This window comes from Carassius gibelio, chromosome A20 (assembly GCF_023724105.1).
Source record: "Carassius gibelio isolate Cgi1373 ecotype wild population from Czech Republic chromosome A20, carGib1.2-hapl.c, whole genome shotgun sequence".
Lineage (NCBI taxonomy): Eukaryota > Metazoa > Chordata > Actinopteri > Cypriniformes > Cyprinidae > Carassius > Carassius gibelio.
Genome location: NC_068390.1, coordinates 20,237,998 through 20,263,291, shown reverse-complemented (window position 1 = coordinate 20,263,291; position 25,294 = coordinate 20,237,998). Strand labels below are relative to the sequence as shown.

Here is a 25,294-nt window from a genome sequence, read left to right as displayed (position 1 = left end):
TGGAAAGGAAGAGCAATTAAAATAATATCCTGACCTTGGTTTTTTATTTATTTATTTATTTTTTATTAAATTTTTTAGGTTCATTATTTAAATAAAAACTTTAAACAAAAGAAAAGGGCTTTATACCAAGTACAGTATTTAAATTTTGAAGGTAAGAAACACTTAAACGTGTTGCAATTTAGAGTTAGAATTTATAATTATGATTATGCTGCAAAAAACATTTTGAAATGTTTAAATATTGCTTTGGTGACATCTAGTGTCGAAAAAAAATAATTACTTCTTGACGTCAGATGAATTAATGGCAAACTAAACTATTCCCTTGCACCTTTTCCAATTGACTTAATATTAACATGTCATCATTTATGTGCTGTGGTCTGACAGGTGGCCAGTTTCAAACTGCGAACCAGGATATGTTCATTAATTCTTCTACCATGTATAGCTACATGGTAAATCTTACAAGCAAACTTAACTGACTTTAACATTCTACATGAACCACCAACAAAAATACATCATGTAATGATTTAAAGGGTGATGTTTCACAATAACATTGCCCCTTTCTTCACTTCTCACCTTTATTTTGGTTGGCGTACGATGCAGTAAACGAGTCTATTGTCTCTGCTCAACTTTTTTATCTTGTGGGAAATGACGAATAAATCATATTATAATTTTTTTTCCCTTTACTTTTCTTTGTGTCTTCTTCTTCTCCTTCTTTATGTAAAAATTAAAAAAAAAAATGTTTTGGTAAGGTTTAGAGAAGGTGAGGGTTAGTTGATATAATATTGTGATTTTACTGATAAATTTGCTTATATAAAATTTATATATATCCCTCTCCAATTATGATGCATTTTCATCATCCTCAGGAGAGCGCAGTAATTGTTGTCCCAGTAGTTTTCAACTGGACCCTGCTAGGCCATATTGTTCAGGTACAGTCAGACTGTATTTAATGCTTTTACTGTGATAGAGATAATAGTATTCATTTGTGAGTATACAAAGAGTTTCACTGATGAGATTCTGTGCTCGTCTCTTTTTTCGCATTTAAGGCAGGAAGAGCTCGGTTGCGGAGTCCTGCAGACAGACAACGCTGCTCTCTGAGGTTCAGACTTCAAGACAAGACTTCACTTTAAACCAGTTTTAAGACCGCTGGCGGGTTAGTGGTTTGGCTGCAAGAATCCTTCATCAGAATGTACAGCAGGACTATGGGTGATTTAAAAGAATACATTTGCATAAATGTCTACCTATTAACTTATTGGGAATTGCTTGAATATATATATATATATATATATATATATATACACACACACACACACACACACACAGTATGAAAGAAAATCAGTCCCCTCCATTGATTTCTTTAAAATGAGATGGGGAAGGTTTGACTGGTTTAAATTTTGTGTTTTTAACATAATGATGAGGTTTGGGTTTGATCCACATCTGCAGTAAAAATGAAAAGGACGTTCACCTCACTACCTTTACTCTAGAAGAGAGTATGGTCAATCAGTAATTATGCACATAATAGCAATGTTGTGACAGTCAAGACAATGTTACAAAATATTTTTAGATAAATATTGCTTTAAACATATTATTCATCAAGGAATCTTGGAAAATTGTGAACATGAGTAATAGCTGCTGAAAAAATCGGCCTTGACATCACAGGAATAGATTACATTTTAAAATATATTAAAATAGAAAATGGTTGTTTTAAATTGTAGTATTTCACAATATTGCAATTTTACTGTATTTCTGATCACATAAATGCAGCCTCAGTGAGCATAAGAGATTTCTTAAGAAATGTTTTTTTTAAGAATAATAATAAAAACAAATGTAATGCAACCCCAAACTTTTGAATGGTAGTGTATATTGGAGGCAGCATTATAGGTTAAATACTATTTCACTGACAATATTAGTTACAAGAGAAAATAATGTTTGACCCAAGAAACACAAAAAAACACAGTTACCAAAGCAAAGGTGAAATCTATAGTGCAAGGTTTTTACGGTAGATACTGTGAATAGAGCTTTCATCATAATATTTCTACATATATATTTAAAATGTAAAAATCAATTAATCAAGACTATATTTATCATATTTTATTATTCAATCAATCACAAAAGCACAAACATAAAAAAGAAATATTTTGTAAGGCAGTCATATACCAGTTTGGTTTATTGAGTGTTTGCATTTTGTCTTTCTGTATTACTGCATTGTAGAGGCAGGTCCCTTTGATCAGACGATACGTCTCAGATCAGACTGGATCAGTAATGATCTGCTTTGAGGCAGTATTTATCATGATTGGCTTAAAAATGCCCGCTGACACACACTGGATACAGACATGTGCATTCTGACACATACAATAACAATGGTCCACAGCAGTAAGTGCTTTGGGAATGCTGGCACAGATACATTAAGACAGGACATTAATACTCTATAACAGCATTAGTGAAAGTCACAATTACTGAGAGGACTCCATCTGACAAGAAAATCAAACAGATTTTGCTGAGGACTATTTAAACAGGTTGATGAATACAATACAGAAGAGCATAGAAAAGTATTCCTGAGAAGCTACAATAAATCTAGCGTACGACTGATGGTATGGTTATGCGTTTTTGACTATGTGAGTTAAGAGTGATATAACAGAAGAGGGTAAATGCATTGAAATCAGATGAAAGGACCTCTTCAGCACCCTGCGGGAAATCTTCACTTTGTTTTTGAGTGTCCCAGCAGGATTTCCTACTGCTGGGTTGTGTTTTTATGAGCGCTATGCTAACCCGTAGGAGTTTACACTGTTTTCCTGGCTGTTAGGACCCTCACGATGCAGCCCACTCCACCTGCAGAGAGAGCCTGAGGAGAATACAGAGCAAGAATTTAACTAGTGACCTCACACATGCTTTGCTATTACAGCATTGCTACTACACTGCTACTTTTTAAACCTACCTTTTCATGCCATTGCAGCAGGACAGCGCTGCTGTTCTCGGACGGCCGCTCAAAGCCTTTGTAGATGTATTTCATGAGCAGATCTACTCCATTTTTATCCAGAGACTGTACTCCCTTCTCTATGTCAGTGCTCTTAAAGGAGCTGAGCACCTTCAACACTAGACCTTCAGCGCGATCCTACATCCAGAATGTCAGAAAAATCCATCAAAGCAACTTTGATTTTCAAGCCCACTATAGTTAAGCCCACTATACTCAATGTCGTTATTAAAAGGGGGATATCTGTGCAAGTGCATTTATTGCTGTGCTCTCTGTGGAATTTTGTACTTGCTTTGCTTACCAAACATGCATAGTCCCAGAACCGTGTGGGAAATAAACAGAAGCTGTTTGCATTTTTAGAAGTCAGTGTAGAATAAGAATGATTTTGAAACTTATTTCAAGGCTTCAAAACTTGAAAACACTTTAACAGAGAAGTTAGCTGCATGTTTACAGGTGTTGTTTTATATGAATGAAACTTTGAAATGAGCAAAAAAAAGTCAATTATTTTAAGCTGATACTTGTTATAGCACTTATCATTGCTCATTTGTTGTTTTTGATTGCTTCCATTGTCCTCATTTGTAAGTCGCAAATGTAAAGAAAAATCAACAATGCAACATTTTCAATACAATTTTATATAGTAAATTGTTGACTCTGACAACAAAATGCTATGATTTCATATGACATGGGTGGAAAATCACTGTACTTTTAGGAAATAAGGTGGCATGACTCACTTTGACGTTCTGATTTTTGGTGTTGATTGGTGGGTTTTTTAATACTGCCTGCAGGGCACCCATAAGGTTCCCTCTGAAGAGTGGAGTTAAGAAAAACACCAACAGAATTTAACTATCTATGCATGCATGAATACATGTGGCTTTACAATAGCCAGATGCTTTGGACATGCTGCATTTGAGGAAAAGGGGAAGGGGTGGGGGAATTAGAAACAGGAAATAAGGCCCTGGGTACTCCAAAATTGACATATAAGGACATGAATTCAACTTCCTTGTACTAAATAATGCATCAGTTTCAAATGACAGAAGAACCTAATATTTATAACCTCCACACAGTTTGAAACTAATATGTTAGAAACTTTTGTTAAAAAGAATGTCTGGAATGTTAAGGCATGCCTGGACATTTCAGAGATGTGAATATGAGCTAATGCAGCACGAGAGGACATTGAAACTAGACAAGTATAAAGATAAAAACTGTTCTACTGTATAGACAACCCTATCAATATTGCATGTCGTCTGATCCGTGCCTGTCCAGTAAAATAAATGTAAATGAGTACAACTGTGCAAAGAACACAGTTCTGTCTGTGTGGAGTCTTTGATGTACAGAAATCTGCAGGACAGCTGGTGTATCGGGCAATTCATGAATTATGAAAAGCAAATCAGTGCATAGAAATGTTGACGTAAAATTTACTGCCAACAAAATTAAATCGACTTTTCTTCTATTGTACTTTATTTTTGCTGCAATTATTTATGCAATTTTTTTCCCCAGGAAATATTTAATTAGCTTATTACATCCATTACTGATATAATAATTACCCACTCAAAGATAAAGCACACAAAGAGTATATATGTAAGAGAAAAAGAAAATGTAAGACTATTTCCGATCATGTACATGTTGGCCGGTGAGTAAAGAAGGATATTGTCTGATGAGAGAATCCACCTCTGCCTCATCTGGACCCTGCTGGTTTTCACCTCCCTCTTCCTCGTCCACAAACTTGTTCTCGTCGTATTCATCCACATCCACTTTACGGAAACGATCGGACACCGTATTCTTTGACATGATGAAGGCTATTTATTCCCCGTCTGATGTTCAGCTAACCGCTATGTTTTGCATGAACGGAATCTTGACAGTCTTCTATGCTAAACCAGCCTGGCGACTCCTGCAGCCTACTGTGTCTGTCTCTGTCTGTCTGGTAGTCAGTGGTGGATTCCATCACTTCCGCATAGCACGCCCTCTATCGGGAACACCGGTCAACTGAAGCGCTCTAATTCCTAATCCAGTGATTCTCAACAAACATCCAATGGGTCTGCAAGACGATTTAAATTCGTTTAAACTGCGGTAAATTAGTTATAACTAAATTAACTCAGTGTCCACCATGTAAATTAAATGTCATTCCTATTTTAATTTTCCCACAAACATATTTTCACAAAACACAGTTCTTGTAATTTCTGGAATAACACATTTAATTGTGGTTGTGTCTACTGGCACTTTTCACGAGAGGCCTTTTTAGATATAAAAAAACAAAATATTCTGCCCGTCCATATATTAAAATAATAATATTAAAATGTATTGTAATTTTATATTATAATAATATTACTTAAATTAATATTTGTATAAAAGTTGGTCCGCCTGTTAATCAAAGATTTTGGATTAATAAAGATTTAATATGCAGTGGTGGTCAAGACAAGTGACGGTAGAGGGCGACAGTCGACAGAGCACTTTCATTCAATCTTTAAATGTTTGGCGTTTATCACGCTTAAATGTTAACCCATTCGAAACCGGGGGTAATTTACTGTAGGTCATCTTGTTTCGTGTTTTACTGCTGCTCGGTTAGTAATTAATCCTGGTTTCGGGATTCCACACTGTAAACGTAAACTCTGGGTTAACGTTCTTATTTATTTGCATATTCATTAAGTCAGTAATATTCAGTGGATGAATACGGCTCCAGAATGGCATATTATTGTGACCTGTTTTAAAAACTGCAGGTCTGTTTGAAAATATCACCAAGTTCACTTTGGTAGGCTAGTATTACTTCTTATGAAACTTAAAAGAATAATTATAATGCCTCTTTTACAGTGCAGTTCATCAGGATGTTTAACTGTTTCAGTTTTGAATGCTAAACAGCGCGAACGTTTCTGGAGCTGTAGACAGAATTGATATTTAGTGAGAGAAGCACTGAGGCAGTTTTATTATTGGTTGTCTGTTGCTAAAGAACTCAACATTCCGGCATCACAAATCACACTGTAATTGACACAAAGTAGTGTGGGCTTCTATCAACATTTTAATCGAAGGTTAAAACATTATCCTATCTGCGTTGTTGGACAGCACACAATAGGTTAAAAAGACTCTTCCATAGGACTGTTAATCTTTACAAAGAGTTTGAAGACATGAGCAATTCAGTGTGTGTTGTGTCTTTTTATTATATTCAGTGAAGGTTACACAAGAACGTAATATGTTTGTGATGCAGTAACTGTGTAGGCTGGATGTTTTAAATGGGAGTCTTATGCTTTGCATAACAAACCATTCACCTCCTGTGACATACATAAAAACAAAGAGAAACCCCAAAACATCATATGTCCAATGTATGTAATATGTAATGTTATGACTGTAACAGTGTGCTGAAGTGCTTTCTGGGAAGGCCAGAAAGGAAAATGGATATTTGGTTGCATTGATATAGCTACTGTGGTTTCAGTTGTACAACATATGATTACTTAATGAAACCATGAGAGTTATGCAATGAGAATGACTATACCTGCATTGTTGCATATTTACTAGGATTCTAGCATAAAACCTAACCAGTACTGCCAGTAAATTGTCTCTGTCTAGTCAAAATAATTGCATCTGCTAGTATTCAGTATTCAGGTGATTTCTAATATATAAAAAGGCATCTGAAATCCAAGCAAAAACTGAAGCAGGATAGTGATTTTGGATTAGATGTTGCTTTTTGTTGAGGTCCTCCCTCAGTTCATAAAACATAAATCAGGGCTCATATGATGTTGTTTTAGCAGTTGCCATTAAAACATTAACAAACACACCAAAAGCCCAAAGGAACTTTTGGTCACATCCTTGGGATTGTTTCGATTCTTATAATCAAACGATAATTTTGCATTGAAAGGGATAGTTCAACCAAAAATGAATATTCTGTTATCATTTCCTCACCCTCATGTTGTTTCAGACCTGTATGACTTCTGTGGTACATAAAAATATATATTTAGAAAAATGTTTCATTGTTTTTATTTGTCTGCACTATGAATGTCAATATTGTTTGGATCCCAGTGTTTCTCAAAATATCTTTTATCTTCTGAAGAAATAATTAAATGTGCATGTTTAGAGCGACATGAGGTATATGATGTGAGAAAATTATGACAAAAGTTTATTTTTGGGTGAACAATGTAAATCTCTCTCTAAACCTTAAATAGACAGTATGTAACTTAATAGAAATCTTGATAGAAGTTCATCAAAATACTTTCTAGAATGACTAAAACACCCACACAACCTAATGTAAACAATTAGACTGTAAATGCTATTTTCATTTTGTCTCTCGCCACTTCTCTTTTTATTAATAAAAGGCTACATGAGAATGTTCTGCGGAGTGTGGGGACCAAACCAGATCATCTGGTTTCACAGTTTGTGGAGTCATGTTTCAGTTAAAACAAACAAACAAAAAAACAATTGTTTCCATGATGTGAGATGTGTGACATCTGTAAACTTCCTGTGGCTAGATTGCCATCATACTTCGCCTGATTATTGGCATGCTTGCCCTTTGGACACCATCTTCAGTTTTTTTTTGTTTTGTACTTCACTGAGAGAAAGAGTGGCAGAGAAGCGAGATGGAATCTCCTTCCTATACAAGATGCTGTCCTTTATGCCTTCTTTTATGACCTAGATAAACAGTGATAGAGGATTTAAAAAATGTGACTAGCATAAACAACCCTTAACATGAAGCTAAAGAAACAGAGAGGTTCAGAAACTGATATATGCTATAACTAACTGTAATGCATTTCAAACGTTTTTCTTTAAAATATTGTTTCCCATTAAAACTGCGAGAACAAAGTATTATTATCATTTTAAGTTGAATGTTAAAGGCAGGGTAGGTGGTTTGGTTCAAAACATGTTTTTGTTATGCTGGTTGAAAGTCTTTTCACATCCCAATAACAATCACTAAGTGAAGTGGTCTAAATGTATTTATATGTATTTAAAAAAAAATGTTTGGTCCGAGGGCTACGATAGGCTGTCCTACCTCCCCATTCATGTATGTATTTGCATACCTCCATGCACCCTGATCGCACAGACATGATATGTATTTCATTACGCTATTGCAGACCTAGTGAGAATGGAAGGTGTTATTATTGTAATATTATACACTTTACTGTTTTCTCACCAGTGAATGAGATGTGAAGTAATCTGATAGCATTGCATTCAAGCCTCCACCAACAACGACGTCTCTCATCGTGTCGCTGGTTAGCCTCCGGTCTGTCTGTGCGCGTTCATGTGTTTTGGAGGAGGCATGGCTGTAAAGAGTGATTTGTAGGGAGGGTGGGATCTTATGCTTGTCTATGCTTGTTATCACCTACCCTACCTTTAATATAGAAAACGTATAAATCAGCATGTACAGTATCTGAGCTAAACTGACCTCTATGTTATTAAGCGTGTTGAATTCCATAAGATCTTGCAGCTGGGTGAAGGCTTGATTGGAATACTGAAAATTAAAGGTTGAGTAGGGCGTCTCTGGGTCATCAAAGATGTCAAAGTCTGCAAATTCTCTCTCTTTGTCCGTCGTACGTGGAACACCTTCAACATTTTAAAACATTTAGATTTGTTTTCTTTACAAGTTTTCTTGACTAATTTGAGATGTTTGATCTTTTAATGACATTTCTATATGCAAAGCTGACTTTTACATAAAAAGTTCCCTAAAAACACAGACGCGAAGACAAAGAACACTGACCTGGGGCTTTGAACGTCCTGAATTCGATATTGACCAGGACAAAATGGATGATAGTGGGGCAGTTCTTTTCTCCCGGTTTAGGTTTAAATACATAACACTCTTTCATCCCCTCCCGATCAAACACCTTTGGGTCGATCTTGGGAAACGGAAGTTTGTTCATTCGTGCCCATTTCTCAGCTAGCAAAAGTTCCTACAAAGGAACAATCATTTACTAAACTTATGTGTCGTACAAATTGTCTGTGCATGTATGAGCATGATTTTACATCATATGCAGATTAAATAATCAATAAAAGTAAATCACATATATTTACATTGGCAGGGTTCTTTATACTACTAAATTGATATACATATAAGTTTCTTTCTTTGTTTATAATAAATTAAATAAATGTATGCATTTAGCAGATGCTTTTATCCAAAGCGACTTACAGTGCATTCAAGCTAACATGTGTTCTCTGGGAATTGAACCCACAACCTTTTGTGCTGCTAATGCAATGCTCTACCACTGAGCCACAGGGACACTACAATTCAAAATTAACATGTTTAATTGCTAGCCCAAGTACTAACCTTAAATGGAAGACTGGAGTCGCTCGGTCGGGCAGAAAAGTCAAAAGAGATGATGAGGTCGACACCTCTCTGAGGCCTTAGAATCAGAGGATAAGGCAGGTTAAAGGTCAAGCCACTGTCCACCATGTGAATCTTCCTGCTCTTTACGTCTAACGGCTCGTAGATCCGGTCAAACTCAAATGGGTCTGAAAGCATCCAACATTAGAAAAGAACAATAAGCGAACACTTGAGATGAATTCAGTAAATTTAAATGACCATAACAAACATGAACTCTTACCTGTGACCGCATCGATTTCATCCTCCATGGGACTGACGGCCTCATTGAAAGGGGAACATGGCACATCGTTGTTGAGGTTTAAGCCAAGCATGAAGTTGTGTACCTTTCCTGCTCTGCCTTCTCGTGTTTTAAAAAGAACCGAGTCACTGAACAGAGAGCTAACCATGCGCTGCATCCAGCTCGCCTGATACTCGTCCTCTGCAGGTGTAAGGCAAAACCAAAATCATTATATTTAAGGATTTGCACTGATATTTTGATAGGGTGCTGTGGGATCCCCCCAAAAAATCTCATAGATTTTAATTATTTTTTTTACAATGAGTGAAATAAATTTGACATTATTATTGTAATATTTTCCAAATAATATTTTGCACATAATTAAAATGTTTCTATTTTTTCTTGGCATACATTTGGTTTTTATACATGCAAATATATAACTGCCTTTATAATTTAGGAAGGAGGGGATTTTGGGGGTCCGTGGCATTGAAATGTTTGGAAATGTTTGCAACTAAGCTACTTAATGTGTCGTGTAGATGTTGTAAAATCCCACCTTTATGTGGGACTTCATCATTATCTGGACTGTCCTCTCCTATAATGTCTTCCGGTTTGATCTGTTCTGTAGAAGAAATATGCAAATGAGCATCAAAGCCACAGTGTAAACCAGCTCGAACAGACGTCTTCCTGAGAGTGTCACAATCTCTTAGATCATCCCAGAATGAGTGTGTGTGCCAGAATGTTTGCATGCGATGTGGGCCTCACAAATGTTGCTTTATTTAAGCACAAGTTCATTGGTAATCACACATTGGTGTAGCTGTCTGATAACATCACAGTTTCGTTCCATCATACATCAGACATGCAAACACTAAAGGCACCATCATTCTGCAACATATTCTTCCACTTTTGCTACTCTGACGCAACAAGAATATTATTAATACAAATGCATACATTCAACACACAAGGGGAAAATAACTTTCAATGAAGGACGTTCACATTCTACACAAATCTGTGGAAATTTGAGTGGCATGCAGATCAAAACAGACTTTTCATGGATCTGTAATTAAGCTGGTGATCATACCTAGTTCTTCCTCCATGGTACTGCCATTGGTCACATCGTTGATTCCCAGAATTCTGTTGATCAGGATAGAGAAGGCACTGCCCCACACACCTGTGCAACATTTACAAACACACTGTATCCCGTATACTAAAAAATAACGTTGTATTATTTTACCATATTTCACCTCAAAATCTAAAAAAAATAAAATAAAATAAAATAAATGAAATCCAAAATAAAGTTCAAATGCTACCATGGTGTGTACTTCACATTGTGCTGTATAACTTCACTTTATGCTTTAATTAATAATAATAATACATGAAAATAAAATAAAATATAATATTAAAATAAGCTTTATTTTTTTCACAGTGACTGTCCTGAATTTTGCGTGTGTGTGTAACACTAACTTTTCTTGTATCACAATACAGTAAGGATGGGAATATTGTAAATGACTGAACCAACACCCTTAAAACAGGTGACATTTGACTCTGACAGTGAATATGCCACACTGACAATTTCACTTTCTTATTATTCTCCACATACTACTAAGTGAAATCCAGAAAACAAAGACTCTTTACCCATAAGGAAGTGAAGAGGGTTCTCTTCATGCTTCCTGACCACGTTACCCCTGAAAAACTTGCTTCCAAAAAGGTCAGGGGTCATGAAGGTTCCATATTTAGCCATTCCGATCTCATATGGACTGAACTCCACCCAATCTGTCGGTTAAAACACGCCAGTCAAAACACAACCGCAATAGAAATGTATGCACAACCAACAGGAATCTGCAAGACATGCCCATGACAACAAATAAAAACTAACGATAACAATAATAACAGGAAGCCAAATTATATCTATGGGTAAATTATAATTTTGGACATCACACCAACACTAGGTTCCAGGATACAGAATGACATATTGCATATTTCCAATATTTTCTGTGAATGTGCGAAAGCAGATTTCAGCTTGCTGAGAATGTTGATAACGCATTTTAATTTTGACAAAGGTAGATGCATGAATCAACCAAACGAAATAGCTTTTGTGTGAGTGGGCCTGCAGAAAATTGAATGACGCTTTTTCAGACAAAAATGATTAATCAGAGTTGGAGGTTTTGACAGTTTTCACAGTTTAAGTCTATTGTGGAGGTAGGAGTGGTTCGGATGTCTTTCTGTCTCCTAGGATTATTTTCGTACCTCAATGAGTTGTGACGTGAGGGTGATTCTCTTGAGTGTCTCAGTATCTGAATAGTTGCTTTCATTCGGCCGCAGTTATACAAACTGCACTGATGCATGTTTATAACAAAAACAAAATACCTGAGACAGGTGTGCTGTCTGAATTTTTTTTTCTTTTTTTATAAATGACTTGTTCTATTAAAACAGCTATTTGCATTAAAATGCAACTCACATGTGATGTAAATCTGTTCTTAGGTAAGATTCATTTATTTACTATTTTTTTTACCATTCTTTACTTCTTAAACCAGAAAGCTCACAAGGCTTGACCTGCTCAGTCAATTGCAACAGAAATAGGAGAAATGTATATGGCCTATATTCAATTTGACCTACCGGTAAGCCCCTCCCTTTGAACACAGATGAGCCAATGACAGTTGAGTATCAGTTGCACAGGGAGCAGAACTCGGACATCTTTAGGTTTCAGCGTCATAGAGAAACACTGGAAGATCCTAAGCTCGCATCATTTTTATGGGGTTTATGCTTCAAAAATGTAAATTAATTTAATTGTACCCTGCAATACATGAACAGTGTAGATCCGGGATGTTGTCATCTGTGATTGTGAGGAACGTAACATGAGGTTTCTCCCACTTGCATTGTGATATGTGATCCCTCGCTTGCAAATTAATACCCACAATATTTTTCCCATTTCCTTCTTTGTCCAAAATTGATCAAAAAGATATAGGGACAATGTTTTCACACTTACAGCTGTCACTGTAATACAGTTTGCAACTGTTTGTCCAAGGGAGCAACAGTAACTAAGGGGGCGGGGCTTACCGATAGGTCAATTACAGACTGACAGACAAACCTTTAAATGACTAAAACGTGTGGCACTTCAGGGCTTTCTTAGGGATTTAGAAGAACAATACAAGTATGCTCTGAACTAAAAAAAGACATTTTACATGCTTGTTCACATTCTTACACTAATCTGCTGACGCAGTTGGATTCTCACCAGGCAGTTCAACAGGTCAGACTACTATAAATAGCACCCCCCTCCATTCAGGTAGCTGATAATAGTCTTTGTATATTTCCAAGGCATGTTACTACCCTACACATGTATTTGCCACAACTGTTTATTTTTATTTTTATTTTTTTTAGAAAGAAAATAATCAGCTATTCTTGACATTGTAATCATAGATGTTTTGACACAAATATGCATGCACAGATACTAAATAAGACATTCTGAAATTCATGTTAAATTGTTACAATTTGATTTGCAATGAAAAGTTTGCAATAATGTTTCAGATAAGGATGGTAATGGGAATATGCACGCTTTTACCTGCAAACTTAAGCTCAGAGACATCTGGTTTTACATGCAGGCAGGTGAACAAGGGCAGAGGAGCCTGAGCTTCATTTATCTTTTCCTGCAACTCACTTAACTTGATGTCCATCCTCTGTTGAGAAAGCAGAAAGAGAAATGGAGCATTTGTATTGCCAGACGAGTATTGTCCATTTCTGAATCAGTTAAAGGCAGGAAGAAAGCAAACTCTCCAAAAGATAAGATACTTACAGAGGGAATAAGCGTTTCACCTATCAACATCCCAAAGATATCTGTGAAGGTAACAGGCTGCCCTGTGGTCTTCTTGCTCCACAGGGCATGTACGTAGTTAGTGATATGTTTGGGAAGGAGTAGACGGAGAGGGTTACTGCTCACAAGATTCATCAGCTCCTGGTTGATCTGCTCTGGGCCCTTAGTGGGGAACTCTGGGTGGGAGTACAAAGTGGACATGTACCTGTGGAACACACAACAGCAAATGAGCATTTGAGTAGGAACTGAAAAAGATAAATATACAAAATATACAATATACAGAATTAAAAAAAAAAAACATTGTTAAATGTCCTCATACCAGGTGGATCCAGAGAGGCCAGCAACATATGTGACACAGTCCAGAACTCCAGACTCATACAAAGCCTTCATAACCCCCGAAAACCCGATCATCGCCCTGAAACCTCCCCCTGATCCCAGAACAGCAATCACTGGGACCTGCACAAAAGACAACACAAATATTAATGACAGAGTAAAATTGCTACCAAAATACTAACAATAGCGTACCTTTAAAAAAACATTCAGTAAAAATAATAATTGACCGTGCAATTTACTGCAAAGAATGTCCTCTAATGATCTGAGATTAATGTAATAATCTAAATGCATGTTATAGATCTGATTACGAATGATTTATCCATGCATGTTTTATTACTTTGTTTTCACTTTTTGATTTAAAGGAAGTTGTAACTCGAAGTTGTAACTCGACACACTATATTTTTATTTTTAATGATCTGTTTCCATGTCATGTACATCACCGCATAGAAGGTTGCTAATTGAGTTACACTGTGTATTTAAGAACAAGGAAAACGTGCCAGCTAACACTGGCATTGATAGATTACATATCAAACAGAAATGTGTACAATTGACCTACTGTTGATTCCAAAAGTTTATGTTTTGTATTTACATGGTGCTAACAATCAAGTGACAGAAATCGTATTTATGTTTAATATGCTAATAAGGGGTACATATCCCAACGTTTAACCCCCTCCTAGTGTTTTGAGTGCCCAAAAAAGCACTATATAAATGTAAGGAATAATTAATAATTATTATTATTAAGATGTGAACGAAGCATCTTTAAGTTTGTGCTCTGGATCCTTAGCCATAATGTTAACATTTCTAACAGCAATGTAACTGTATTGACTATGTGACTGATTCCATTTAAATGCACAAAAGCAGTTCAACTTTCTTCATTTCCCGCCTGTGGTCTGTTTATTTATTTTATGAAATCATCCTGTATTACACAAGCCCTATGAGTTTTCACGTCTTATCTAAAACTTCCTGTTTGGACTCAAATGTCCAATTTTGACATGCAGAGCCAAGACTGAACTAGCAAAGGAAGAAATGTGACAAAGAAAACAGAAACTTGACAATGAAGGGTGTCTGAGATAATTCCAAGACAAAACACTGTCAGTCTTCAAAGTGCTTATTTTACTAAGAGCTTTAATGAGTACTTTGTCGAAGCTGCTGGATGTTGCCAAATAGCTTATCTGGTAGATGATGACTTTCCTAACGTTATGTGGAAATCTGAGCTGTTGGAGGGAATTCTGAGTCAGCAGTGCTACTCAATTGTCTATCTTTTCATTGTATTGTGTAATGAATGTCTTGATGTTCTACTGTATTTCATTAGGTGTTTCTATTTTAATGACAGTATGGTGACATCTGCATTAAACAGGTACTGTACTGTGTTTCATGCAACCACACCCCCCTTGCTCACAAGAACAATAGTGTCACATCATCACAGTGCACCAGAATCAGTCTGATTCTTAATATGAGCCTCCATGAGGAACCAGTCAATGAATGGGTGGTACCTCATGAGCAGATGAAGGGAGAGAGGAAGGTTCCTCCATGTGCAACAATTTCTTGATGCCCAGCATGACTCTATCACGCCGATGTTGTCTGTAGAGCATCTCTTTAGGGCACAGATCCAGATCGAACCGCAAGTCCATTGATGAGCTGAGGACATTGAAAAAAGGGGTCAGATTTATGATGCTTCAAAATGATATATTATTGTACACAACTCACAGAAGCCAGTTTTGTTCATTGTGATACGTACCACTCCTCCAAGGAAAGCTCTAAGTACACATTGGTCATCTGTGAAACAACAGACATTGTTATTACATTATTATTACATACATTATTACATCAGCAGAAGAGGAAGTTTCTTCCATTTTGACAATACAATAATCTATATATAAGCTATTGTACTATAAAAAATAGATATAAAAGGATCGGTTTTCTTTTTAAAAACTGCAAACATCACCAACTCATGCATCACATGCTTTTGAAGAGAAAGTGCTCATCGAACAGATAAAACTTACTTTTCCTATAAGAAACGACACCAGTACTGTTTGTCCAACTTTAAGTTTAGCGATGTCATATGAAGCCGTACCCAACATTTCATCCACAACATAGTTAGCATCCATTAATGTCAACTGGAAACAAGAGACAGAAACAATATCATTGATTCGACATGCACTAGAACAGTGCGTTCCAAAAGACTGATCAACATTTGAAGATTTGAGGGAAGGTTCAAATTACTACATGAAGTTGGAAAAAACAAGATATTTTGTTTAAAATGATATGTCAGTGTACTGCAATCGGGAAATGTGTATTTTTTCATTGTTAAAAAAACATTCTCCTATCCCAATTAAATATGCAGATAGCCTACATTTTGAGGTTGATGTACTTTGACTTCTGTGGCACTTTATAACATTGGTCTGTTTTTTTTTTTTTGGGGGGGGGGGGTTGTTTAAAGCTATGGTTAATGTTTTCAACAATGGTAAACAACGGCAAACCTATTTGGAAACAGTCATTCTGAGTTTCCACCTGATCCAACTAGTGGGCCAGAAATGACACATTTTTACACCTTTAATATTAATTTATTTTCCTCTTCTGTGGAGTAGATATCAAATGACACTAATATAATGACAAGTGATATTGAAGAAGAGCTGATTAAGTTTAGATTTGGTCCAGAAATTAAATTTGTTTCTCTTTACCTGAAGCACATTGTTTTGGTTGGGGTCGAGGATGAATTCAAAGGCCTCATTCCATTCTGGATTGATGTTGTTGTCTATATGTTGTGTTTTCTTTCTGCTCTCTGGGGAAGTTGGGATGAACAACTCCACATATGGGTCGGGGGTATCCACTACAAGCATGTGTTTAGTTAATGTGTTAGAAGCAATCATGAATGATTTATTCTGTGAAATAATAAATCAAGGCAATGCATTATACTGTGTGATGTGCAATTCCTGTGCCTTAAGTACCTAAACTTTTATTTAAAAAGTATAAAATACAAGTACTCACACAAGTCTCCAAGAGGTCCCTTGGTGACATTTTCGGCCCGCAGCACTTTCACTTTGAGTTTGTGTGAGATCTGCTGTTCAACCTAAAAAAGTGTATGCTGGTGTGATTAACTGTGTGAGCTGGTGATTAACATGTCTTTTACACACCAATACATCATCATTTTGAGGAAGTTAGCCAGAAGATTAAAAATGTCTCTCTTAAACTTGATGGTAAGAGAATTTTTGTGGAGCCTGACAACATAAAAACAAAGTTTGATGTGCGGCTGGTAGCATATGATTTGTCTGTTTCTGTTTACATATAAGACTACAAAATGAGTCCACATAATTTAGCTTTTTACTTATAAGCCAGCATTGGCCAATCTACCTTAAATGCACGATGAATCTGTCCAAAAAATGGCCACGAATGACATATCATGATATCCACATTGATGCACATCAGCATTCTACATGTAAAATTAACAAAAATACAAGAAGTTCTTGAAAAACCAACATAGTAGTTACCCAAAAAAACATCTGTGCTGATAAACTGCCTAATATTTTGGCTTGCCACCTTGAAGGCCACACTCCACTCACTGGTTTAGGTATTTACAGCTATTCTTATGCATAAATATGAGGTTTTTCTCTTGCTTACAAAGATGTGATGATCTGTTTGTGACATGGTGCCTCCACCACTAAATTAGACAAAGTGTCCGGTTATCAGAGGAATTCCTCAAAGAACTTTGCTCCCAGACAAGGTGTCTATGCCACTGGACATCTAAATGCACAAAAAATTTAAAAAATGTCAAACATTTTCATGATGTGAATAGGGACACATATAAAAAAAAATTACATGTGATGGAAAGAGAGGTTTGGGGTTATATACTATACATAGTCACAAAGAACATGTTGTAGCCTACATGACATACGTTTTTCTAATACAACTAACAATATCCTTACGAAAGACATGGTTAGGATTGTAAAGAAAGTGGAAGAATTGCAAATTCTAAATAGCAACAACAACAAAAATCTTTAAATGTAATCCTTACCTTGCACTAAGAACCAAATGAGCATGGCATTGGTGAAAGTGTGTGCATGTTGTGTATGTGAAAGAGAGAGGCTTGTCAGATGTACTGAAAATAAGTCAAAATAATAATAAAACGGGAAGTGTGCAGTGAGTCGGCAGAGACAGTGTCTGTGGTTGGATGAAGTTGTTAAAGTCTAAGCCGCATACCGAAACTCACTGAGCAAGAAGTAACATATAGCTACACTGGTAAACTGCAATGACTACGACAGTCAGCATATGCTTAGAAGTCAGTATTATAATTGCAAGTATTATGCGCAGAATATTGTGCAATCCAGCGGAAGCTAAAATTGCGGGAAGATGATACACACGGCAACTTTTCTGAGCAATGTTGCTTGGGCACTTTCCCACTGAGAATGGGCAAAACATTTATATCTGTTTATTTTAAATCGGTCGTGGGCCATGTGTCTCACCTGGTTGCCCGTTGACGTCAACATCTCTCAAAATTTCCCGGCTACATTGCTCAAAAAGTTGAGTGTATCATCACCAGCCTAACGGAGAATGTCAGGTTCTCTGATTTGCTCAATCAAATCCGTCCATAAAAACGTCGACTCAAATAGAATACACATCAGTCATTGACTTGTCTGGAACTTGAGTGACACAAAAGACGCTTTTGATGCTAATCGGAGCGTGTAATCTTTACGCTGAGCCAGATCACGTTCACTTCACTGCAAAATGGACATGGTCACGTAGACATGACAAGACACAAGACAATGATGGTGCCTCAAAACTCTCATTATTAACAGTAACACATTATATTATATTATATTATATTATATTATATTATATTATATTATATTACATTATATTACATTATATTATATTATATTGCATACTGATCTATTTTATTTACGTAAGATACTAATAAAAGCTTTATTGAAATGAAACTCCTCCAAATCTGTTATTTAGCCTATTAAATGTATTAAAACTACGACATGCGCTACTCCGATATTGCACTCTATCTACAGTATGATCTTGCTAAGAAAAAGTTTCAAGACTGAAGATCTGAATCGGATCTTTCATCTGTCAGCAGTGCCGTTATATCCCAAAACTCGTGCAGCAGTTTAAACTCAGATGAACGGACATGTGCTTTTGACATTTCAACAGCATATTCTGAAACGAATTGAAACTTTTTAAAACATGTATTGCCCTCGGACTGTCCGTAGATTACACTTACAGAGCTGGTGTTTTCCTCGAGCTTCGCATCGCTATTTTTACATTACGATGAGTGACAGCTTACCTGCAGTAAACAACTAACAGACTGAGTAATTGACCTTTGATCTTACCCTGGGCTGGAGTGAACCTCAAACCAGAAATCTTTAGGGGGAAAGATCAATCGTCTTTAACACCGAGACTGTGCTTCTATCAGACTATAATTTTAAAAAGAAGAAGAAGAAGAAGAAGAGGAGGAGGAGGAGGTTCTACGACAGGCTTCCTGTCTCTTCGTCCATTAGCATCGTCCTTATCCTGCTCTGTGTGCAGTTTTCATATTGCAGACGGATTACACTTTATTGTAGAGTAAATTTGTTACATAGGCTGTAAAAATAAAGCACAAAAAGTTACAAAGGCAAATGTCTTTTGGAGGGAAAAATGTGCACTGGAAATTTCGTGCAAAACAATCATAAAGAAAGAGTGATGTTTTCCCAAGGTAACAGTCAGGAGAAACGATGAGGAAAACAGGTTTCTCTTGCTAGAAGAATTACTATACGCAGTTGAGTCATTCATTTCTGCCACCAGGTGGCAGTTCCACTACATGAACTTCAAAATGTGACAAAAAATACAATTAAAAAAACGTGGACGATAAAGATTAGGCTAATGGAAAAAAATAGATAGATAGATAGATAGATAGATAGATAGATAGATAGATAGATAGATAGATAGATAGATAGATAGATAGATAGATAGATAGATAGATAGATAGATAGATATAGGATATATATAAAGAAAAAAGGCTCGTTTAAAACAAACTGCCATGTGATGTATTTATGTTGGTTTCATACATCTTTGTAAGTTTATTCAACATTTTCTACAAAAAGCTAATGTAGGCTAGGCTATTAACGACGTTAATTTAATATTGTTTACATGTTTAAAATAGTATATAGCTTTATTATCATAAAAAACACTATTGCTTTGGTGTTTTAATAACTATAGTAGCCTAATAATTGTAATATTTTTTAACTTTTGTAATTTTTTCCTATAATTTAATTGAATGAGACTTTCCCCCTTTCACCGGATTAGGCTGCACCACCACATTGGCGCCCAACAAAAAAATAAAATAATAATACCAATAATCTAATTAAAATAGCCTATATAAATAATTTTTATAATAAATAATTTACATTTATATATAAATATAATATTCATATGAATATACATATATATATGTGTGTGTGTGTGTGTGTGTGTGTGTGTGTGTGTGTGTTTGTTGTTAGTGAGACATTCAGCATTTAGCAGAGGGTGCATCAAATTATAATTTATTATTATTATTTTTATCACAATTTATTAGAATTTTTTTTGGTTCCTATTGGTAAGTGAAAAATCTTATAAATTGACAAGACATTAATAAACTATGAGGGTATTATCGTATCTCCCGATAGCCTTCGGGATAATAGTTTATGACATCCGATAATCAAGTAGCGTTACGCCACACCAACAAACGATTATCCCTTTTTCTTTTATGTCTTTATCCCCCTTCATTACTGTAGACGTGCGGATGATGAGTCATGCTGGATTCCGTCAAGCGAAAGTCTCTGTTGCGTCACTCCGCTGCTCATAAAACTGCACCTCACTCACTCGGAAGTTCATTCATTCTCTCATCTGAACTGGCGAGGAACGAGCCAATTCTTCTACCACTATACGGCCACGAGAATGAATTGTTTGGTATTATTTATTCTTTTGCACCTGGGTTTCATGGTTTGCCAAGGAGGTAAGTAATTTCTTCACTGATAGATATTTTAGTATTCACATCTATAATGACTAATTAGGAATTTGTCCAGTATTATGTAAATGATGCATGTCAAGCCGTCTAAAATGATGACTATTTTTGGTGATGCAGCCAACCCTTGTTGCTCTCAGCCATGTCAGAATCGAGGCGTCTGTACGGCACTGGGCTCAGACTCGTATGAATGTGACTGTACACGCACTGGATACCACGGTCAAAACTGTACAGCACGTAAGTAAACAGCAGAGACTTCTGTAAAAGAATTAGCTTCCTGTTCTCTGTCAGTACCCAACTAACCTTTTACTTTGGTGTCGTTTTTACAGCCGAGTTTCTCACATGGGTGAAAGTTTCTCTGAAGCCTTCTCCCAACACGGTGCATTATATTCTCACACACTTCAAAAGCTTGTGGAATATTGTCAACAACTTGTCCTTTTTAAGAAATGGCTTAATGAGATATGTGCTAACATGTAAGTTATTATAAGAGTTTCCAACATACAGTTTGAATTCAAATTAAAATTGTAACCTTAAAAGTTTCTTTAAAGCAATGATGTAAATTATACATGTACTCCAAAAATTAAAACAATTTCTTTTCCTCCTAAACCAGCGCGTGCCCATCTGATTGATAGCCCCCCTTTATACAATGCTGACTACGGTTACAAAAGCTGGGAAGCCTACTCTAATCTCTCCTACTACACTCGCACACTGCCTCCTGTCCCACACGATTGCCCAACACCGATGGGAGTCGCAGGTGAGTCTCTTTGTCCTCAGACCTGTTTTCTCACATTTCTGACCATTCACATTTTAGCATAACTGCTAGACAGGAAGCTTGTGGACTCAACCTGTGTGCCTGCCTGCATGTTTTGGGTGTGTGGATAAGAAAAGCTTAAAAAATATAGGACCTTATTATTGCCAATAATAATATTGCTTATTATTATTAATCTCCATCAATTAAAGTCAGAGATGCTAGAATTTTTTTTTTTTAATTGCACAGAATGCTTGAACTCTTGGTTTATTGTTACAAATTTGGGTTGATGTTTAACACTCAGAATTGGAGTTGTAGATATTTTATATGGTGGATGTCTTTTTCTCATTATTCGTTCTTTTGTTTTACCAGGTAAGAAAGAGCTGCCAGACGTAAAGCTTCTGGCTGAGAAACTGCTTGTCAGGAGGAAGTTTATCCCAGACCCTCAACACACCAGTCTTATGTTCGCTTTCTTTGCCCAACATTTTACACACCAGTTCTTCAAATCCGACATGAAGAAAGGTCCAGCTTTCACAAAAGCACTAAATCATGGGGTGCGTATCTTAAAGATAGGACTTTTTAAATGTATTAACGCTCCTTTCACATTCACATTAGTATCTGACTGACTTTGCCTGATGTTTTTAGGTTGACTTGGGACACATATATGGACAGGACCTTGAACGCCAACACAAGCTGAGACTTTTCAAGGACGGCAAGATGAGATATAAGGTAAGGAATGTCTCCACCCAAACTTATTTCAAATAACCTCTTACTGTACTCTGTCACTTCAAACTCCCTCCCTTTTATGCAATTTTGCTATTTTTACTCCCTTGTTACTTATTTTTCACTTTCATATTGCAAGCATGGTTTTCTGAAAATTGGACTCAATTCATGTTCATTGCCTTAACCAGGTTGTGGAGGGTGAGATTTATCCCCCGACAGTCAGCGAGGTTCAAGTAGACATGCACTACCCTCCTCACGTACCTGAGTCTCGTCGCTTTGCTGTGGGTCACGAGGCATTTGGACTGGTTCCAGGACTCATGATGTATGCTACCATCTGGCTGCGTGAACACAACCGAGTGTGTGATATACTAAAGAAGGAGCATCCTGACTGGGATGACGAGAGGCTGTTTCAGACCACACGGCTCATCCTTATTGGTGAGTGTCCCACAGAAAAAGAAATTTTGATTGGTTACAAGCGGATAAGTATATTTAGAACCAGGCGAATATGTAAATTGGATATTTAGCAGAATGTTGTAAATGGATGTATTCATAGTTGTACCTCCGAATACACTTACAACAACTCCAGTAGTTCTAACCCTTGTATAATCTGACTCTGTAGGTGAGACGATCAAAATCATTATTGAAGATTATGTGCAACATCTCAGCGGATACCACTTAAAGCTCAAGTTTGATCCCGAACTTCTCTTCGACGAGCGTTTCCAGTACCAGAACAGGATCGCTTCTGAGTTCAACACTCTTTACCATTGGCATCCCCTAATGCCTGATGAATTTCACATCCAGGATGAAGTCTACAGTTATAAGCAGTTCCTCTTCAACACCTCTATAGTGACAGACTATGGCATCAACGGCTTGGTTGAATCCTTCACCAAACAGATCGCTGGAAGGGTAAGCTTTTATGTATTCAAATAGAAGAAAAAAAGTTTAGCTAAACTAACTCATATTAGATACTGTTGCAAGGTACCGCTCGTGGTGCGGGTTTGGTGGATTATAAATCTTCTCTTTTACTTCAGGTGGCTGGAGGGCGTAATGTTCCACCAGCTGTGTTAATGGTGGCCATGAAGTCAATTGAAGACAGCAGGAAAATGCGCTACCAATCTATTAATGCCTACAGGAAACGTTTTAACATGAAGCCATACACATCCTTCGAAGATATGACAGGTGAGGGTTAATACTTTTCCATTTATCAGGTCTGAACATGGATGTTTTCTACAATATTTCTTAGGTGTTTATAGATGGTATTTGGTATTTGTAGACAACAATTTGAGTTGACAGAGCTTGTTTTATGTTTTAGGAGAAAAGGAGATGGCTGCTGAACTTGAAGAGTTGTACGGGCATGTGGATGCAGTGGAGCTTTATACTGGGTTGTTGGTTGAGAAGCCCAGGACCAACGCCATCTTTGGGGAGACCATGGTGGAAATGGGTGCCCCCTACTCCCTCAAAGGACTTATGGGGAATCCCATCTGTTCCCCTGAGTACTGGAAACCAAGCACCTTTGGTGGCAAAGTGGGCTTTGAGATTGTTAACACTGCCTCTCTGCAGAAATTGGTTTGCAATAACGTCAAAGGGCCCTGCCCTGTGGCATCTTTCAACGTGCCTAATGTAGAAAATTCAGTACCAACCACTATTAATGCAAGTACTTCCCACTCGAATCAAAAAGTCAACCCAACAGTTTTACTCAAAGAACGAGCATCTGAACTCTGATAGATGTATTGTGTAAGAAAGTCATTATTTATTTATTTATAGGTTATTTATGTTATTTATTACACTGAGAAAATTATCTTTTAATTCAGATTTTAATGCATAGTTTTTGTACAAATCTGTTTCTTTATGTTTAGCTATTTATAAAATATGTACATTGTATGTATTGTTTTTAGCAATGCTATAATGCTGAATAGCTTATTCTGTCACATTGTGTCATGGTTTTACTTGAATAACGTTTGTAGTTGTTTACAATGTTAAAACTGTTTAACTTGTGTTGTTTGTTTACCATCTGCCTTTTTTCTTCCTTTGTTTCTTTCAATTTCCATTATGAAACATCTCAAGATCCCAGAATACTAAACAAAAGAAAAGTTTTCTTTCTAACAAAATATCTCACTCTTCTTGTCTTTTTGAATATTTTCATACTTTTTTTATACTTGAAATATGACCTTTTGAAATAATAAATCACAGTGAGACTAATACTTTTACATTGTTTTCTGTGTGTGCATTCTTACAAAAAGCTTGTCATATTTGTGCATTAAAATACGTGATCCTATTTTATTTGGTATAAATTGTAAGCACATAAAAATGAAGATATTCAGATAACAAATTCCAAGGCAATCAATCTAATCTTTATGATGACAGATTATATTATTTTTAGTCTACAAAGAATGTTTTATGATTTGAAGTGATGTCTTCACACACAGACAAATGTGTCGGAATCAACATGTAGAAACAAAATTCAGAGGGGGTGTTGACTTTCTTAAGAAGTGAAAAATGCAAATATCGTCAATGTATTACAACATAGTTAGAACTCAAAGTAAATTGTGTGATTTGCAAGTCAGTATTAAAAATTACAGCTCAGGTCACAACAGGTCAGATGCATGTTGTTAATGTACCATTTTTAATGGATACTTTCCTCAATTGATTTCACTTCAGCAAATATTGCTAAAAATGAGAGATCCTATACAGTGAATCAGAACACACAAAACACATTTATAAACATACAGAAATATAAGTTCTCATCACATCACGTTATTTGGTTTTGAATTTGAAATTAATTAATAATTAAACTGATAAATACAGTTTCCTCCATAAGAACAGTAAAGACAAAATTGTTCTGTTTGCTGTGGAGTCAATTAAAGAAATTAAAGATTCCTTTAATGCAATTAAAGAGTTGCATTAAAGGAATGTGTCTTATCAGTTATATCCATTGCTTCTGCATGGTTCTGCATTGCTTCTGCATTCTAAGTCTTGCATTGGATGATCACACACACAAACCAGGATGAAGACGAGGAAGCCGACTCTGAAAGAAAAGCAAGCAATTTGGATGGTAAAAGAAATGAGGAAGTCAATAAGAACTACAGGAAAAACAAAAGGCATGGAGAAATCAAGAGTTTGGAAACTACTGGTGACATCAACAACCAACGAGGACCTGATCGGCTGAGGACAACAACAGTAGATGATGACAGAAAAATAATAAAAGCTGTGAAAGTGTGGAGAAAAAAAG

General features: G+C 36.3%; 3 protein-coding genes across 6 annotated transcripts; 1 reads left to right on the top strand and 2 right to left on the bottom strand.

The window, feature by feature from the left end:
• Positions 1 to 2,070: 2,070 nt before the first annotated feature.
• On the bottom strand, positions 2,071 to 4,895 carry LOC127938957 (actin-related protein 2/3 complex subunit 5-A-like). The gene is made up of 4 exons (XM_052535891.1): positions 4,614 to 4,895; positions 3,697 to 3,769; positions 2,930 to 3,106; positions 2,071 to 2,836 (listed from the first exon to the last, which is right to left on the bottom strand). Exons 1-4 carry the CDS (start codon positions 4,751 to 4,753, stop codon positions 2,774 to 2,776), a joined length of 453 nt encoding a protein of 150 aa, XP_052391851.1. The 5' UTR covers positions 4,754 to 4,895; the 3' UTR covers positions 2,071 to 2,773.
• A 1,194-nt stretch (positions 4,896 to 6,089) lies between these two features.
• On the bottom strand, positions 6,090 to 19,052 carry LOC127938002 (cytosolic phospholipase A2). Of its 4 annotated transcripts, XR_008148610.1 has the most exons (19): positions 17,625 to 18,155; positions 17,231 to 17,353; positions 16,601 to 16,682; positions 16,294 to 16,442; positions 15,616 to 15,729; positions 15,351 to 15,388; positions 15,106 to 15,250; positions 13,599 to 13,735; positions 13,262 to 13,484; positions 13,031 to 13,145; positions 11,107 to 11,244; positions 10,553 to 10,642; positions 10,028 to 10,093; positions 9,481 to 9,678; positions 9,204 to 9,388; positions 8,640 to 8,829; positions 8,328 to 8,485; positions 8,076 to 8,205; positions 7,440 to 7,576 (listed from the first exon to the last, which is right to left on the bottom strand). XR_008148610.1 is itself a non-coding variant. In XM_052534357.1 (18 exons), the coding sequence occupies exons 2-18, from the start codon at positions 17,255 to 17,257 to the stop codon at positions 7,439 to 7,441; spliced, it is 2,193 nt and encodes a 730-aa protein (XP_052390317.1). In that variant the 5' UTR covers positions 17,258 to 17,353; positions 18,946 to 19,052; the 3' UTR covers positions 6,090 to 7,438. The 4 variants fall into 4 exon arrangements, 3 of the variants coding, with proteins under 3 accessions (XP_052390317.1, XP_052390318.1, XP_052390316.1); XM_052534357.1 differs by lacking the exons at positions 8,076 to 8,205; positions 17,625 to 18,155 and adding an exon at positions 18,946 to 19,052 and having other exon boundaries at positions 6,090 to 7,576; XM_052534358.1 differs by lacking the exons at positions 8,076 to 8,205; positions 17,625 to 18,155 and adding an exon at positions 18,837 to 18,931 and having other exon boundaries at positions 6,090 to 7,576.
• Positions 19,053 to 20,423: 1,371 nt separating this feature from the next.
• LOC127939042 (prostaglandin G/H synthase 2-like) lies at positions 20,424 to 24,272 on the top strand. The gene is made up of 10 exons (XM_052536032.1): positions 20,424 to 20,585; positions 20,715 to 20,831; positions 20,924 to 21,067; positions 21,205 to 21,348; positions 21,715 to 21,896; positions 21,988 to 22,071; positions 22,254 to 22,500; positions 22,685 to 22,971; positions 23,097 to 23,244; positions 23,378 to 24,272. The coding sequence occupies exons 1-10, from the start codon at positions 20,528 to 20,530 to the stop codon at positions 23,785 to 23,787; spliced, it is 1,821 nt and encodes a 606-aa protein (XP_052391992.1). The 5' UTR covers positions 20,424 to 20,527; the 3' UTR covers positions 23,788 to 24,272.
• The last annotated feature ends 1,022 nt before the right edge of the window (positions 24,273 to 25,294 follow it).